At 42.0% G+C, this 15114-nt stretch overlaps 1 protein-coding gene across 11 annotated transcripts in view; it reads left to right on the top strand.

Moving 5' to 3' along the window:
- The window catches only part of FGFR2 (fibroblast growth factor receptor 2), an 80167-nt gene that overhangs the window by 48611 nt on the left and 16442 nt on the right, over positions 1–15114 (top strand). For 5 of the 11 annotated variants that reach the window (XM_039709174.1, XM_039709175.1, XM_039709171.1 and 2 more), the window contains 4 exons: positions 1582–1772; positions 2598–2745; positions 6637–6839; positions 14712–14863. In XM_039709174.1, the coding sequence (XP_039565108.1) occupies positions 1582–1772; positions 2598–2745; positions 6637–6839; positions 14712–14863 (694 nt within the window). Of the gene's footprint in view, positions 1–1581; positions 1773–2597; positions 2746–4313; positions 4459–6636; positions 6840–14711; positions 14864–15114 lie in introns of all 11 variants that reach the window. The other 6 variants (XM_039709172.1, XM_039709177.1, XM_039709180.1 and 3 more) reach the window with 3 other exon arrangements.

Genomic DNA, 15114 nt, shown 5'->3' with positions numbered 1-15114 from the left:
GTAACTGCAATGCAAATGCACTTTTGCCACAAGTAAAATAAGACTGCTGCTTTGTAGTGTGCTGCCAGCACAGCCTCAGTGAATAAATTCCCAGTAGATGTTTGCTGCATGCCAAATATATTGGACTGTATAAAAGATCCCATTGTTCAATGGCATCATTATTTGCTATTATACTCACAATGTTTGCTTGTGAAACAATTTATTGGAGACAAGTATGTTTAAGAAGGAACGCTTGGTTTGAAATTCAGCTGATTTGGCTTGTAATGTCAGAGCTTTTACAGTATATCGCCTCTAAAAATAAATATTTAGGTCTGCTATTTTTTACTTATCTTTGAAAGAATTCCTGGAGCAGGAGAGAATGGGAGCTGAGGCTGGGGATGGCCAGTGAGCATTTCACTTCTGATTCATAGCATTGTTTAGGTTGCAAAAGCCCTCTGTCATCATTGAGTCCAACCATCAACCCAGCACTGCCAAGGCCACCACTAAACCATGTCCCCAGGTGTCACATCTGCACACATGACTTTTAGATGCCCTCCTTGGGCAGCCTGTTCCAAAGCTGGGCAACCCTTTTGGTCAGGGAATTTTCCCTGATATCCAATCCAAACCTCCCCTGGCATAACCTGAGGCCATTTCCTCTCATCCTGTCACTTGTCACCTGTGAGAAGAGCCTGACTCCCACCTGGCTAAAACCTCCTGTCAGGGACTGAGAAGGTCCCTCCTGAACCTCCTTTTCTCCAGGCTAAAGAACCTCAATTCCCTCAGCTGTTCCCCCATGAGAGGTTGACTGAAAATGTGTGTGAGAAATTCTTATGCCTGGGCATAGATTAGAAATTGAGTTGGCTCACATTAAACACACTTCAGTTTTCCAGAGAGCTCTGTGTTTGCCTGTGTCTTGGTGAGAATAAGAATGAAGCACTGTTTCTGCTGCTGTGTCTGGGTGAAGCAGAGAGCAGTGGTGGTGGTGGTGGTACTGATTAGAGCATTTTAGGAAGCTGAGCTGCCTCATTTGTGCATCCTGCATGCTGAGGCTTCTGCTACTACTTTGAGAAACTGCTTTTGGTTTATTTTAAGTTTTAAATCAACAATTATTCAAAATTAACAATATTTATTATTAATGTGTATCAATTTTTCTTTTTAATAAAGACAATAAATTAATTAATCAAAAAAAATCAACAATATTTCTTCTTAATGTGTGGAGGTCTAGTCAAGTCAAGACATTATAGAAATCAGAGGTAACTTAATTACGGTAACTTAAAAAAACCCAAAAGGAGATATTTTACCTAATTAGGGCTGAGTTAAACCATGGAAAATGAGCAAAGTGTTTAAGCAGGGTTTTCCCCCCCCTCCCCCCAAAATGGCTATTCTTTAAATTACAAGTGTAGCACTCCAGCCATCTCCTTTGAACTGCAGGTTTTGTTACACGCTTTGGCTGCGGTGTTATTTCGGAGGAGTCAGCCAACAGGCTTACAGGGCTTTTTGGCTGGGGTTCACTTACAGTTTTCTTGGCAGCCCTGCTTATTTATGCATCTTTATTTCTCTCTCTCTCTCCCTCTCTCCCGCCGTCGTTCCCTGCTGGCGCAGAGCGCTCCCCGCACCGGCCCATCCTGCAGGCGGGGCTCCCCGCCAACGCCTCCGCCGTGGTCGGGGGCGACGTGGAGTTTGTCTGCAAGGTCTACAGCGATGCCCAGCCCCACATCCAGTGGATAAAGCACGTGGAGAGGAACGGCAGTAAATACGGGCCAGATGGGCTGCCTTATCTCCAGGTTTTAAAGGTGAGGCTTCGCAGATGCCGGCAGCGGTGATGCCTTCTTTAGAGCGTGGTGTAAATCCAAGGGTTTTGAGTTCTGAGCTTCTTTTGAAAGTGGAGATGTTTATGTTATAAGTGAAATGATGAGTTAGATAAACATTTGCTTGTCTGAATGCTAACTGTTCAGCTTTTAGACACTGTTTTGCTCCTTTTTACTTCCATGAAAAGTTCTTTATATCTGAATGTTTCAAGCATGACTTGTTCAGAAAAAAATTGAAAATTCTTCTAAAAAACATCATTAACATGTTTGTATGAGTAGAAAGCATCCAAAACATATCTGGGACAATCTACTCCATTTCCTTCATGTTTCTTCAGCCTCTTGATTTCAAAGAAACATGGCAGCTGCTGCCAAAAGCTTGCTGGAGGACTGGCTGTCTGGATGCTGAGCCTGCAGAGGTGTCTGGTTTGGAGCAGTGTATTGGTACTGTCATTCCTGCCAGTCTGGAGCAAGCCTGACCAGGGAAATTGAAGCTTTCCAAGCTGGGTGGCATTGCCAAAACTCTGTCAGGCAGGACAGCCAGCTCTGTACCTGCTTGTCCCATGCAGTACCTGCCCAGGTGGATTCCTTCTCCCTCCATGCTGCTGTTTTCTAACTCCTCGTGTGATGCTGCGGATGTGAGAAAACCAAACAACAACCAAAAGAAAAAAACCAAAACAAACAAAACCCCAAACCCTTCAGTGTTTAGATGTGGAATATTCTGGTGCCGTGTTGGTGGTGGGACCATAGACAGATTGGTGTCCATTGTGGGCAGCAGTGACGTTGTTCTCCTGTGTTATTGGTCTGTTCTAGCACTCGGGGATAAATAGTTCCAATGCTGAAGTGCTGACACTGTACAATGTGACAGAGGCGGACGCTGGAGAATATATTTGTAAGGTCTCCAATTATATAGGGGAGGCCAACCAGTCTGCCTGGCTCTCTGTTCTGCCAAGTGTACAAGGTAACAATGTTTTTTAAAGCAAGCTGGAAAAAATGGTGCTTTGGGAGACTGCAGGCAGCTTGTAGGATACTCTCTGGCCTTGGTGGTATTTGTGTAATCCTCTTTTGGTGATGCAGCTGGTGTTACACCAGCAGCCATGGAAAAATTCCCACAATATTCTCTGTACCAGAAGCGCTGCTTTGGTTTCTGTTTGCTGATCTTTATTCTCTCTTTGGTGTCTTTGTGTCTGTGTGTGTATTGAACAGTTTTGTTGCTAATTCTGCATACTCTGCAGTTCACATGGAGGATATTCCTTGAATAATGTAATTACAGCCCAGCAGTGTGTATTTATATTTACACATAGGTGTGTGTATATATATGACCTGTTCACATAAAAACCCCCTGGAGCACAAGTCAGGTCAGTTTAGTCACTGTGACTGTGCAGGTGGGAGGGTTTTTCCAGGTCTTACTCACCCATTACTAACTGGGTTTTACTCAGCAGTAACAATAAAGAAAGGCAACCATGTGACTGCAGCCTACAACTAAATTTACCTCAAAATTGTCCCATAAAAAGGTATGTATTCCCTGATTGTGTATTTCAAAGTAGCATTTTTGAATGGAACAGAGATCAATTAATTTCTCTAAACCTCCATCACTGAGATTTTGATGCTGATGCCCTGATGTGCCCATCTTGGGGCAGCTGGGAATTTCCAGGCCTAAGATTTACTCCATTTTTATGAGTTTGGATAATCGCTGATACTTGGATTGGTGCACAATGTCAAGCAACAAGTCTGGAAGATGACCAGTAAAAACCACAAAACATGGGTTTTGAGTGGGTTTTTTCCCCCTCAATCTTTAAGATGTAGAAAAATATGTTTTATTTTCATCTCCTGGTTCTCAAACCTTTTGAAGTATTTTCTGTCCTACCTGTGAGAGCCACAACTGAACAAGATCTCTGATTTTTGAGTAAGAGTTGGGATACTTTCCACTGTGCTTCTAGGCAAATTATCAAATATTTCCAGATTTGAGATTTAAACAAGATTTGGCAACTCTTCACAATGCACAGTAGTAGTTACTACTCAAAAGTGCTGTGCAGTGGGTGATGCAAGGATCATACAATCTAAGACAGCTACTAAGTTGTCTTTTGGAGCAGAATTCACCCCCTTTTTCATAATTTTTGAGTATGCTTTTATGGTAAATTTTTTCCTCTGAAACAGGTTTCTACACGTGAAGGATCCCACATTCTGTCCTACTTTGTTTTCTCTTTGTTTTCCTTTCAACTTTCTCTTGTCATAAAAGAAGAAGGAAAAAAATTAAAGATTTGTGGGTGAATTTTTCCATGTCTTTTGATTGCATGCATGTTTAGGTGGTGAGTTTAGTCTGGTGAAGGGTGTTGATTACTTTCTGAGGTGAGCTGGGGCCTGTTGGTAAACGCCTTTTGGACGAGGGATTGTGGATGGGGAAAGGAGCTTTGCATCTCTCCACCTCTGCCTCTACCAAGTGCAAAGCCCTGTGGCTCCAGCTCCCTATCCACAAAAATTCTCTCAGTGTCTAGCTTTTTCTCTTGCTTCCCTCTTGTTTTTTTTTAGGCCGCCGGTGTTAACACCACGGACAAAGAAATTGAGGTTCTCTATATACGGAATGTAACTTTTGAGGATGCTGGGGAGTATACATGCTTGGCGGGTAATTCTATTGGGATATCCTTTCACACTGCATGGTTGACAGTTCTGCCAGGTATACACTGCTCTCTTTCTGTGGTTTTTCCTCTTTTTTTTCCCCCCCCTCCCCTTGTTGATTGCTGCAGAATTAGCACGGCTTCTGTCTCAAAAAAAAAGACTTTTACAATGATTTTGGCTTTTTAAACGCAGTTGTCTCAAGCCAGTGAGTTGTTCTGCTATGTGTTTGCAACTCCAAAAACCAAACAGCAACGAAAAAGGATGTGGAATATGTGGCTATTGCACTTAATTGAAATGTTTTTACATCATCAGAAATGCTAAGGAGCTGCATTTCCTTAGCACTTCAATGAGACAACTGAAAATCAGCCTGTAAGTCATTGTAAATTTTGTCAAGAGGATGAAATTCAGTTCGTTAAAATTTGGAACTAATTTGGCCATTGTTATATACTGGCTCATTAAAATGCCTGAGCTGTTCAGTGTACTTCAATTCACTTTTACCTATCATGCAAATCTCTCATGGAAATTCCAATTTCAATGCCAGAGGATCATGTACAGAAGCAGTGCATTCCATATCTTGGGAATCGGCTCGGTGCATCTTTAAACATTGCATGCTCTGAGGAAACAAGTAGTCATTTGCTTTTACTGCAAAGCATGTCTTGCTGTTCTGGGGTTGATGATGTTTCTGTCCTTAAAAGAAACAAACATCAATGTGCTTTATTGCCTGAAAATTATTATCAGCTGTTAGAAGATGTAACCGTAGTTGGTTTTGACATTAGTCAAATTTTCTCATTTATAACTGTTGGCAGCTGCCTCAGGAGTTCCTTTGGAAAAAAACATGAACCACCTGAGGTTTGCTGGGTCATCTTGTGCTTAACATTTATTAATTGTTAATCCTAAGTAAGAGGTACAAAACCTGCATGTGCGTATTGCTGAGGCTCACAGTGTGGGAGTTAAAGGTTCCCACTGTCTGCAGATAATTTCTTACTTTTTATTGAAATATATTGAACAAGGCAGCTTTATTCCATCTCACTCTGAACTGAGCCCCGAGCCTGTGAGGTGTCACCAAGCAGGCAGAGCAGTGCTTGTGTAGAGCTTGCTTCTGCTGGCAGTGTTTGCATTTTGCAAGTGCTTGAACAGCATTTTTTTTAACCAATTTTCTTGAACACAGTATTTTTCTAAACCTGCAAAGGCACAAGAAAATTTCAGCTTGAAACGTGCACTGCTTGCGGAGTGACCGCTGATGGCTGTGGAATGCTGTTTATCCGGGGGTTGAATCCCAGATAAGGGATTAGGGACACTGTTTGCACATATAACTGTCTTGAAGATAGCTTCAAAATGGTTTCAATCAGAGTAACAGCTCTGGAGAACCACTCCCTTCCAAATCTAATCTCATAGGCCAGTAACCACTGATGAGGTTACTTGAAAGACCGCAGTCCTCGCAGAAGAGGGCTCGTTAATTAACGTGTTGCTGCCAATTTGTTTTTCACTTCAATTGTGCTTTTTAATCCAGCACTGGGCTCCTTAAAGGACCTCAGGGGAGTTGGGCACCCAGCATGAAACACAGCTGGTTGAGCAGCTGGACAGCCAGCTCCTTGAAACCCTTTTGAAACCCCTAAGCTGAGTTTATAGATGATGAGGGAATGATTCATCCTCCCTTCCCTCTGTAAGGGGGAGATCCTACTGCAAATTTTGAATATTTTGAGATCCTATTGCAAATTTTGAATAAACAGGCAGACTCAAGCAGGCTCAAACCCAAACATTAATTTTCAAATTTAGACATTTTTCATTCAGGGTAGTTAATTCACAGTTTTATCTTTGGATGTGCTTTTGTGTGGTTCACACGAATTGCACTGCTTTTGCATTTTGACTCGAGTAACAAAATGAACCTGAGCCTATTTTGGACAGTTTTTTCTTCCCTCTAAAATTATCCTTAATCATGCAATATTTCAATGTATATGTATGTACCTACCTAGGCAGACACGTGTGTATGTTTGTGTATGCATACATGGATGCACAAGCTCACACTCAGTGCAAACTGAAAAATCAAAGCAGTAATCTGGAAAAAAAGAATTACTCTCAGATTCCAAGATGGCTCAAACATCCAGTGCTCTGAATATCACACCAGAATTGGTTATATTTTATATTTGACCATTACTTGCTCCAAGTGCTGTGCCAAACACTGCCTTTTTGCTAACCCTGTGGCCTGATTGTTCCCTCCTGAAACCTTCCCATCCAGCTCCTGAGAAAGAAAAGGAATACCCAGCCTCCCCAGACTACCTGGAAATAGCAATTTACTGCATAGGGGTGTTCCTGATAGCCTGCATGGTGCTGACAGTGATCCTGTGCCGCATGAAGAACACCACCAAGAAGCCGGATTTCAGCAGCCAGCCCGCGGTGCACAAGCTGACCAAGCGAATCCCCCTGCGCAGACAGGTAACAGAAAGTAGATAAAGAGTTTCAAGAACCTTTTCTTACCCCGACAACCAAGCCAGCACATCCTCCTGCTGAGGAAGGGGAAGTGAAGGAGGGAATTAATAAATTACAGCAGATTGTGGTAGGGGTGGGATAGAGAGGAGGTCTTAGCACAGCGATGGGTGTCTCAAGGAAATCAGGGTAGGGATGTTAGGGAGGGGAGAAATGCAAAAAAATGAAATATGTTCTATATTAGCAGTCTGGAGATGGGAAAAAAAATGTATTTCAAGTATTTTGGGGCCTGATCCCACGGTTTGTTGGAGTCGATGGAAAAAATGTTACTGCCTTAATGGGCTTTGGAACAGAATCCTATTTAATTGTATATTTATGATGTTTCTAAGGTGATTATTATTGTGGTAACTAGGTACCAGATACAGAGAGGTATTTTTCAGGAAGACTTTTGAAGACCAAAGGGAGGGAGTTGCATAGCTAGGCATCCAGAAAACACCCCAAAATAGAAAAAAGAGTGTAATAAAGTAAAAATAGGGGAGATACTATATCAGATCTTGGACAGCTTGATTAAGATAATGATGCATTTGAGCAAGAAACAAAAGCAAGTGCCAGATTTAAAATGCACACAACAGCATCACATGTAATACATTTTACAATTGTTTGTGGCTGGCAATGAGCAATTCTGGAGAGGATGATGCCACGAGCAACAAACCAGTTGAACAAGTAACAGGACTTTGGCTTTATCACAGGCCAACACTTGCCAAAACAGCCTCCATTCCCACACACTGTCCTCTCCTGAAGGATTTGTGGTGTTCTTAGAAGCTGGAGTTTAATAGGTTTTGATTTTCTTTGATTTTCTATAGCAATAGGTCTTGAGGTCAGACCTCTGCACCCCCAGCTTTCAGCCCTGCAGGATGGGGGGTGTTGGAATCTGAGGCTGGGGTTCACCTCAGCAGCAAAAAAAACACTGTCTGGAGGGTTGGATCCAGGCTCTGCCCAGGGAATTGGGATGTGAGGGTTCACTTTGTGCCCATCTGCAACATGAGGATTTCTAGATTTGTTTTTGCAGCCTGTCCAGAATATTGTCACTGTCAGAGTAATGGAACCCTTAAAAAGGGTTCTTCAGCCTGGGTAAGTGTTTGAAATGAGATGTGTGGGCACGCAGAGTGGGAGATTCTGAACAGCATTACATTTTTGGGTAAGTGTTTGAAATGAGATGTGTGGGCACAGAATGGGAGATTCTGAACAGCATTACATTTTCCTGGACCCTTGTTTCATGGTGTCTGAATTTCCTTGGTTAAAAATACCAGGGAGTGGAATGCTTTAGCCCTTCGTCTGAATTCAGTATTTTACAGAATCTTGAGGTGGGGCACCTGAACATTTTCCAGTGTGAAAGATATTTGGGTTGTCTTATGGGAAAAAAAGTTAATTTTTATTTTTTCTTTGCCACTTTAGGATGTTTTTTGGGGATTTTTTTTTTTCTTTGTAACTTTGATTTTACTAATTTGCTTCAGTATCACTGGGACAAAGAGGAACTTTTCACTCTGAGTGTGTCAGAAAGAGTGATGAGAAGCCCTCAGCTCAACATTCACACATCTCTCTGGCTAGAAATCTGTGTGGCTTTCTGGACAAAGGAGGCCTTTCAGATGTTCTGTGCTTAGCCAGAGAGAGAGAGAGAGATACATATCAACTGCTTAGATAGGAGACATTTATTAGATTTCTGCCTGAATATAAAAGCCTAATGACTCAGAGACAAGTTGATGGTATAAAAACTACCTAGGGTTTGGTGTGAGCTCAGTTGTGTCAGCTGGAAATGGTTCCTCGGGGAGCAGAGTGTTATTTCATTTCATGTGACAGCAGTGCCAACCACTGCCCTCAGTTTAGCTATTTATCCTTAAATGATGCAATATGGACCTTCTCCAAAGCTATTGTTTTCACAGGGGAAAGAAACTGTCTTACAACATGTTTGTCACGTTGGGGTTTATCAGTTTATTTCAGTATTTTTACACGTTTTTAGCTGAAATGGCATTTTGCTTTTAAAACTGGGAATAGTTTTGTATTTTTTTAAAAAAATATTTCTATTTAAAAGTTCAAATGCTATTTCAACCTCTAAGCAAAAATCCCACTACTCCCAATTGTTCCTGGTACTGTTTTGTTAGCAGCAGTTGCTCATTGAAGGTCTCTCTGCTTTTGTGTCTGCATGGAAGAAAATGTCACTACTGTAAGCATTGTCTGCAATCTGTATTTCTGGTTTGATGATTTCACTGGTCAGTTTGCAAAGGCAGGATGATGAGACAAGCAGTCCCTGAAGATCTGCTTGTGAATATTCCTTCATTTCTCCTTGGTGCTGAGGCTGCAGCAGCTCTTCAGTTTCTGCATCTTTTAAATCTGGTTTTGGATTTCAGGGCTGTTGTCACAAGCGAAGAATTGAAAAATAATCCAGATGTTTTATTTAAAGGGTGTGTGTTTCTGGATCATTCAGCCCTGTTTTATTGTGCCACCAAGCTCACTTTGTTCCAGTTTATTTGTATTTCAGAGGGTTGTATTTAAACTTGGTGGGGTTTTGTCACTAAACCTTTATTTATCTGTGGATCACAGAAGGTTTCCCTTTGTGCTGTGGGAGGGAGGGATGAGGTGGGAGGATGGGAGGGAATGAGATGCTCGTGGCAGGTAGGCTGTGAGAATGGGGCTGGATCCAGGGTTGGGTGATGGGATTTGTTGGAATTCCAGAGAAATGAGGCCACAGATTGGGAAATTCTTGATATTGTTTTCAAAGCTCTTCTGCTGCTGGGTCAGGGTCCCTGAGGATCTGGGCTGGAAAACAATCCTAGTTCACAGAGAGACATTTGCACAGCTCTGATGCCATCTTGTCTAAGCAGGAGAAGAGTCTTGCTGAGTAACATATGGTTTGGTTTGGATCCTCCTGCACTGTTTAGCCTGAGCTACCACAGGGTTTTATCATTCCCCACATGCAGGCATTTTTTTCCCTGCCAAAATGCAGTTCTTTTCACTTTCGTAGGAAGGATCAGGATGAAGTCAGGAATTATCAGCTCCCATCCCCTACAATCCTCATCCTCACCAGGATCTGGTACTCTGTTTTCAGGTTTCCCAGGGAAATCCAGCAGGCAGCTCCCCTTTTTATCAAAGCAGTTCAAATGTTACCCATGGTCTGTGTGGAGGTACCAGCTTGAGAGGGAGGGGATGAAGAATTTGTGGGATTGAGCCTCACAAGCTGATTTGCAGGACAGGCTTTAAGTGACAGGGCCAACCAAAAGAACACAGAGTTGCCCTCAATAGGATGTGCATCTATTTTGTAGAACCTTTATTTTAACAGATTAATTGTAATTGAAGCAGACAAAAAGACAATCCCATCTCTTGTGACTTGCTCAAAGTCAAGTACAAATGTTTGTCATCATTAAAGGTTTTTGTTAGGGCTGTCACAGTCAATCTGTCAAATTTGGACCCCCTCAACATACACGTGTCTTAAACAGGAAGCAGTGATCTTTTTTATGCTTTCTATTTAAAATACACTCCCATTAATTTGTCTGTTGTTGTTTTTGTGGAGTCTGATTCTTCATAGAGATAAAATGGGTGTATTTGTGATGAACAAAGACTGATCAGTTTAAAGCAAGGCTTGAGCTCACCCAGCAGAATAGTTCAAAATGGTAGTTCAATAATTCAAAATTATGATGGCAGTTGGAATGTGGAAAAAAAGAAAAGTGATCAAGAAAAAGGAAGGTAATATAGTATTTCATGTAATATTGAGCAGTAAAATCATAATTTTTTAGAGGAATAGACTATGAAGTACAAAGATTAATACACAACTGTCAGTAAGATATTGTTGAATGGAATTTACCTTAAATATTTTTTTTTCTTTATGCTTGGATTTTTTTATGGAAACCACTGTCTTGTCTAGTGGTATTTATTGGATATTATTTGGTGTATAAGTGTTTCCAAATGAGTGCTTTTCATGGAGGGGTGGTGCATGTGTTTTAAATGTCAGTACTTAACATTAGGATTACTCAGTTTTGTGTAGTGCATTTAACCTTGTGTTTTTCTGCATCTGGTCACTCAGATGGGCTGCTCCTACCAGCAGCTAACAGCATTATTTGCTAATTATAATATACAAATATGCATATGATTTCAAATTAACTTTTACTGCAGAGCCTTCAAAAAGGCTGGCAGTTGTAGGAAATCACTGCATGCCTGCTAAAACGTCCCAGCATGAGTGCCAGAACTGACAGATCTAGGCTCCAGGACATGGTATGAATTATCAGTGGAGGAAAACACCCTTCATAATCAATTACAGACAATTACACACTGCTCTGCAGCTGATTTTGCCACATGGCACTTTAAGATTCCAGCAAAGATTTGTTTGTTTTAAATGCTCTGCTGCTTAGAAATGCTTGTAGAGCATTAACTGAGGGCTGGTTAACCACAGTGTGTTGGTCAGGGGAAGAAGATGTAGTGAAAACGGGGCTATAATCATGCATTGATGGGTGAGTTTTGGGTGCAGTGGGCTTTTCTCCTTCTCCAGTGCAGATTTGGAGCTAAAGGGTCTGTCTGAGGCTGGTGCTGTTCTCACTCCTGGCCTGCTAAAAGCACAAAGGAAGCACACAAGGAATATTTTCTGGTGGACTCCACCTTCCTGTTGAAGTTAGCATCTGCCATAATGGTTCTTTCAGTGCTCTGCTCAACTCAAGCTGACTTTCACCTTTCTTTCTTTAATTAAGGAATTAAATACCTCCCTAGAGTAGTGTCATCACCTAAACCAGGGTGTCAGCCCTGAGTGGGCCCCCACGATGTTTAATTCACCTGTGTCAGGTGAACCTGCGTGGTGAGGGGCTGGAGAGCAGAGCTGCAAGCTGGAAAAAAGGAAAAAAAGCATATAGAAAGCTGCCACTTAAATGTAGATTAAAGCTGATCATTTCTACTGACCTTGGAATAGGTAGGATTTTCCTCAGTCTTTTATAGTGTGCTCTAAGGCAGTGAAAAAAAAATGCTTGAGGGAGGAGATCAAAGGTTAATTCTTTCTTATTGCAGGAAAGGTGAGAGGCCATTTCAAACCAGAAAATCTCCCCCAGCCAGGCTGGGTTGGCTTCATCTTTTCTGGAGCAGATTTTTATAGCCCTTGAGCTGCTGTAACTCCTTGTAGTGCTCCAGTTAATCAATCAGGAGAATATTCCCTGGGAGTGCAGTCCATTTGTCTTCTCCCAGACATGGAGTAGCTCCTCTGGATTTCTCATCATTCCTATCCACCTTAATGCACTTTGGTTGCCTCCAGTATCTCTGGCCCATCACACAGTTCTGCTGTGAAGTAAACACGTGGAGTAGTGTTAAAAGGGAAACTGGCAGAGCCTTTAATCTGCTTTTTTTCTATACATTATTGCTATTTAAGCTCTGTGTTTAAAATACATCGCTGGAGTATTTCAGTTTATTGCAAGTGTGTATTTATAAACTTTATCCAGGCTAAGGCTGCTGAATGGTGAGTGTGAAAACTAGTGAAGAGATGAAACTCTGGAAGAAATCCAGACAGTGTCTAGTACAATGATAGTATTCATGAAAAAAAACCAACAAAAAAACAACAAAAACCAAACCAAAACACAAAACCCCAGAACCCAGAATTCTGGATAATTTCTGATACCTAAGGTATCTAAATTTTGTAGCTTCACTTCTGTCCCCCCCCTACATTGTCTGTAATGGCAAAGACAGGGGCAGAAGAAAAGGAAATGTAAATTAATAAAGAATATAAGAATCAAGACCTGAATAAACATCTTGGTAGAATGACTGGAGGATAGTGAGTAGATTTTGGAAATATGGAGGAAGTGGTCATAGAGTATTGATAGGTTTGTGGTGAGAGATGAAAGAATGGAAGCCAGAAATAACTGAAGTGTGGAATTCAGGAAAGTAGGGTTGGGGGCAGAGGAGCTGCCACACTGGAGATTTGCACATTTCTTGGTGCTGAGCTGGTTCATTTCATGAAGCATCATTTTCAAACTGTAGTGAAATAATGAAAATGAAATGGAAAGAAAGAAGAAAGAAAGAAGCAGATCAGATTCCAGCCCAGGTTCTCCTGCTGACTGGTCCAGCAGGTGAGTTCCCCTCTGCAGGCTGGGCATGGCAGCATCTCTCTCAGGATTCCTTTCAGTATTCACTCACTGATTATTTACAGCTCCATAGTCTGCCTTAATAGTGCTTTTCTGTTTGTGTCCCAAGTGGTCACTGGATTTATTTTCCTAGAGCAATGTGCCAGGTACTTACATTTGCTGAAAGTAAATATTAACATTCATGATGGTGGGATGAATGAGGCAGAAGCAGTCCACCTTTCTTTTTTGAATGGTGGCCTTGTGTTTGTGCAGTTTCAGTCTCTCTTTCCATGGCCACATCTTGTGTGCAGGAGCTGTTTCACATATCAGGAAAGGTCTGTCAGCTGCAAATCTGGCTACCAAGATTCATTTTTTGATAGCAACCCTTCACATTTTCTTCCTTATGAAACCTCTTTCCCTCTTAACCTCTGGTTTTAGAAAGATGCCTTTTCAATCTAATTTAAAATTTGTGGAACAAAGCTGTAGCCTGGTGACATTTTACATCAGTAAACCTGGTGGCAGAGTTGATCCTCATCCAGGTGATGAGGGTGTGGGTACTCTGGTGCTCCAGGCTTCCAGCTGGGTCCAAGAGAAGAACCTCCTGCTGCCTGGTGTGAGGATGGGTGCCAGTGATGGCTTTGTGACATCCTTCATCCCAGCCTGGCTGCCAGATTTGGGCTTGGCCACGACGCGACCGTGGTGTGAAGAGAGAAGGAGGATTCACACTGGGGAGGGGAAGACTGGCTATACAAGCATTTATATTTTGTGTTAGTATTCACATGAAGCTCTGAGATCAGCAGATGTCAGGCTGCTGCTTGCAGGCTTGAGGAAAGAGCCTAACAGAAGATTCACAACAAAACAAATTACGTGGATGGAGCAGCAGTCTCTTCTTTAAAAATATTTATCAATAAGTACCTTTGCTACTCTAAGGAAGATATTTGAACTGATAAGAAATCAGACTACACGGTTTCAAAACTGAGTTATTTTTAGGACCTCTTCCCCACATTTCCTGTACAGTCTTTAGCTAAGAATGTAGCTAATTGAAAACTGAAATGTTGTGATAGCTTTTTGATACTTTCAGTATTGAGTACTTGGAAAATGGAAAGTAATAGAATCATATAGGCTGGAAAAGACCTTTAAGATCATTGAGTCCAAATGTAAGCCTTGCCAAGACCACCACTAAGTCATGTCCCACATGCCACATCTACACATATTTTAAATCCCTCAGAGGTTGGTGACTCCACTACTGCCCTGGGCAGCCTGACAGTCCATCTGTTCTGAACATCCAATCCAAACCTCCCCTGGAGGCCATTTACTCTTGTGCTATTGCTTTTCCTTGGGAGAAGAGTTGGAGCCCCACCTGGGTGTGCTGATTTGGGAAAAAATGTGGTGACATGGACAACTAGGAGTGGAAAAAGAGAACTTATTGGTCGCCTGCTCATGGTACAAGCTGCTCACTTGGATATCTGAGGGTAGTGATGTAAATACTGCTAGTTTATTTAAAAAAAATTTAATATGATAAACAAAAATACCTTCTGAGGGAATAAATTAAAAGTTTACATGGTTGTTGATTTATGGGACAGACTGACAGTATTGGCAGCCATTAGAGCCAGTATTGTGCTTACAGAGGCAGAAAAATGTGAGAACAGAGCACTAGAATCAAGACTCTAGATTCAGCTACCTCCTAACACCATGGTTCTGAGCTGGCTTGGTATCAGGTGCTGGTGGTTTTCAGATTTTGGGCCAAGATTACATCTCCTTTGTTTTTTTTCTCTTGTTGCATCTTGCATTGCAACCACAGGTGTCGGCCGACTCGAGCTCCTCCATGAACTCCAACACGCCCCTGGTGAGGATCACCACCCGCCTCTCCTCCACTGCTGATGCCCCCATGCTGGCAGGAGTCTCGGAGTATGAACTGCCAGAAGACCCCAAGTGGGAGTTCCCAAGAGATAAGTACGTGGCTTGCTTCCTCTGACACCACTTCTACAAGTGTGTCTGAGTGACCTTAAACAGCACGGCAGGAGGAAGCATCCCTCCTCATGTCTCCCAGGGTTTCTCTGGCTTAAAGAAAAATCCCAGTTACCTGAAGCTGCTCTGAAGATCAAGATTCAATTCAGTTGTCTGAAATCAGTTTGGTTAAATAGAAATGAAATTTCTTCTTCCTGCAGCCCCGATTTTCAGATTTCTTGTAGGTTTTGAGATGC

Source organism: Passer montanus, unplaced genomic scaffold (assembly GCF_014805655.1).
Source record: "Passer montanus isolate IOZ18808 unplaced genomic scaffold, ASM1480565v1 scaffold21, whole genome shotgun sequence".
In the NCBI taxonomy this organism is placed as follows: domain Eukaryota; kingdom Metazoa; phylum Chordata; class Aves; order Passeriformes; family Passeridae; genus Passer; species Passer montanus.
Note: the sequence above shows the minus strand (reverse complement) of the source record. Positions and strands in the feature narration are given on the sequence as shown.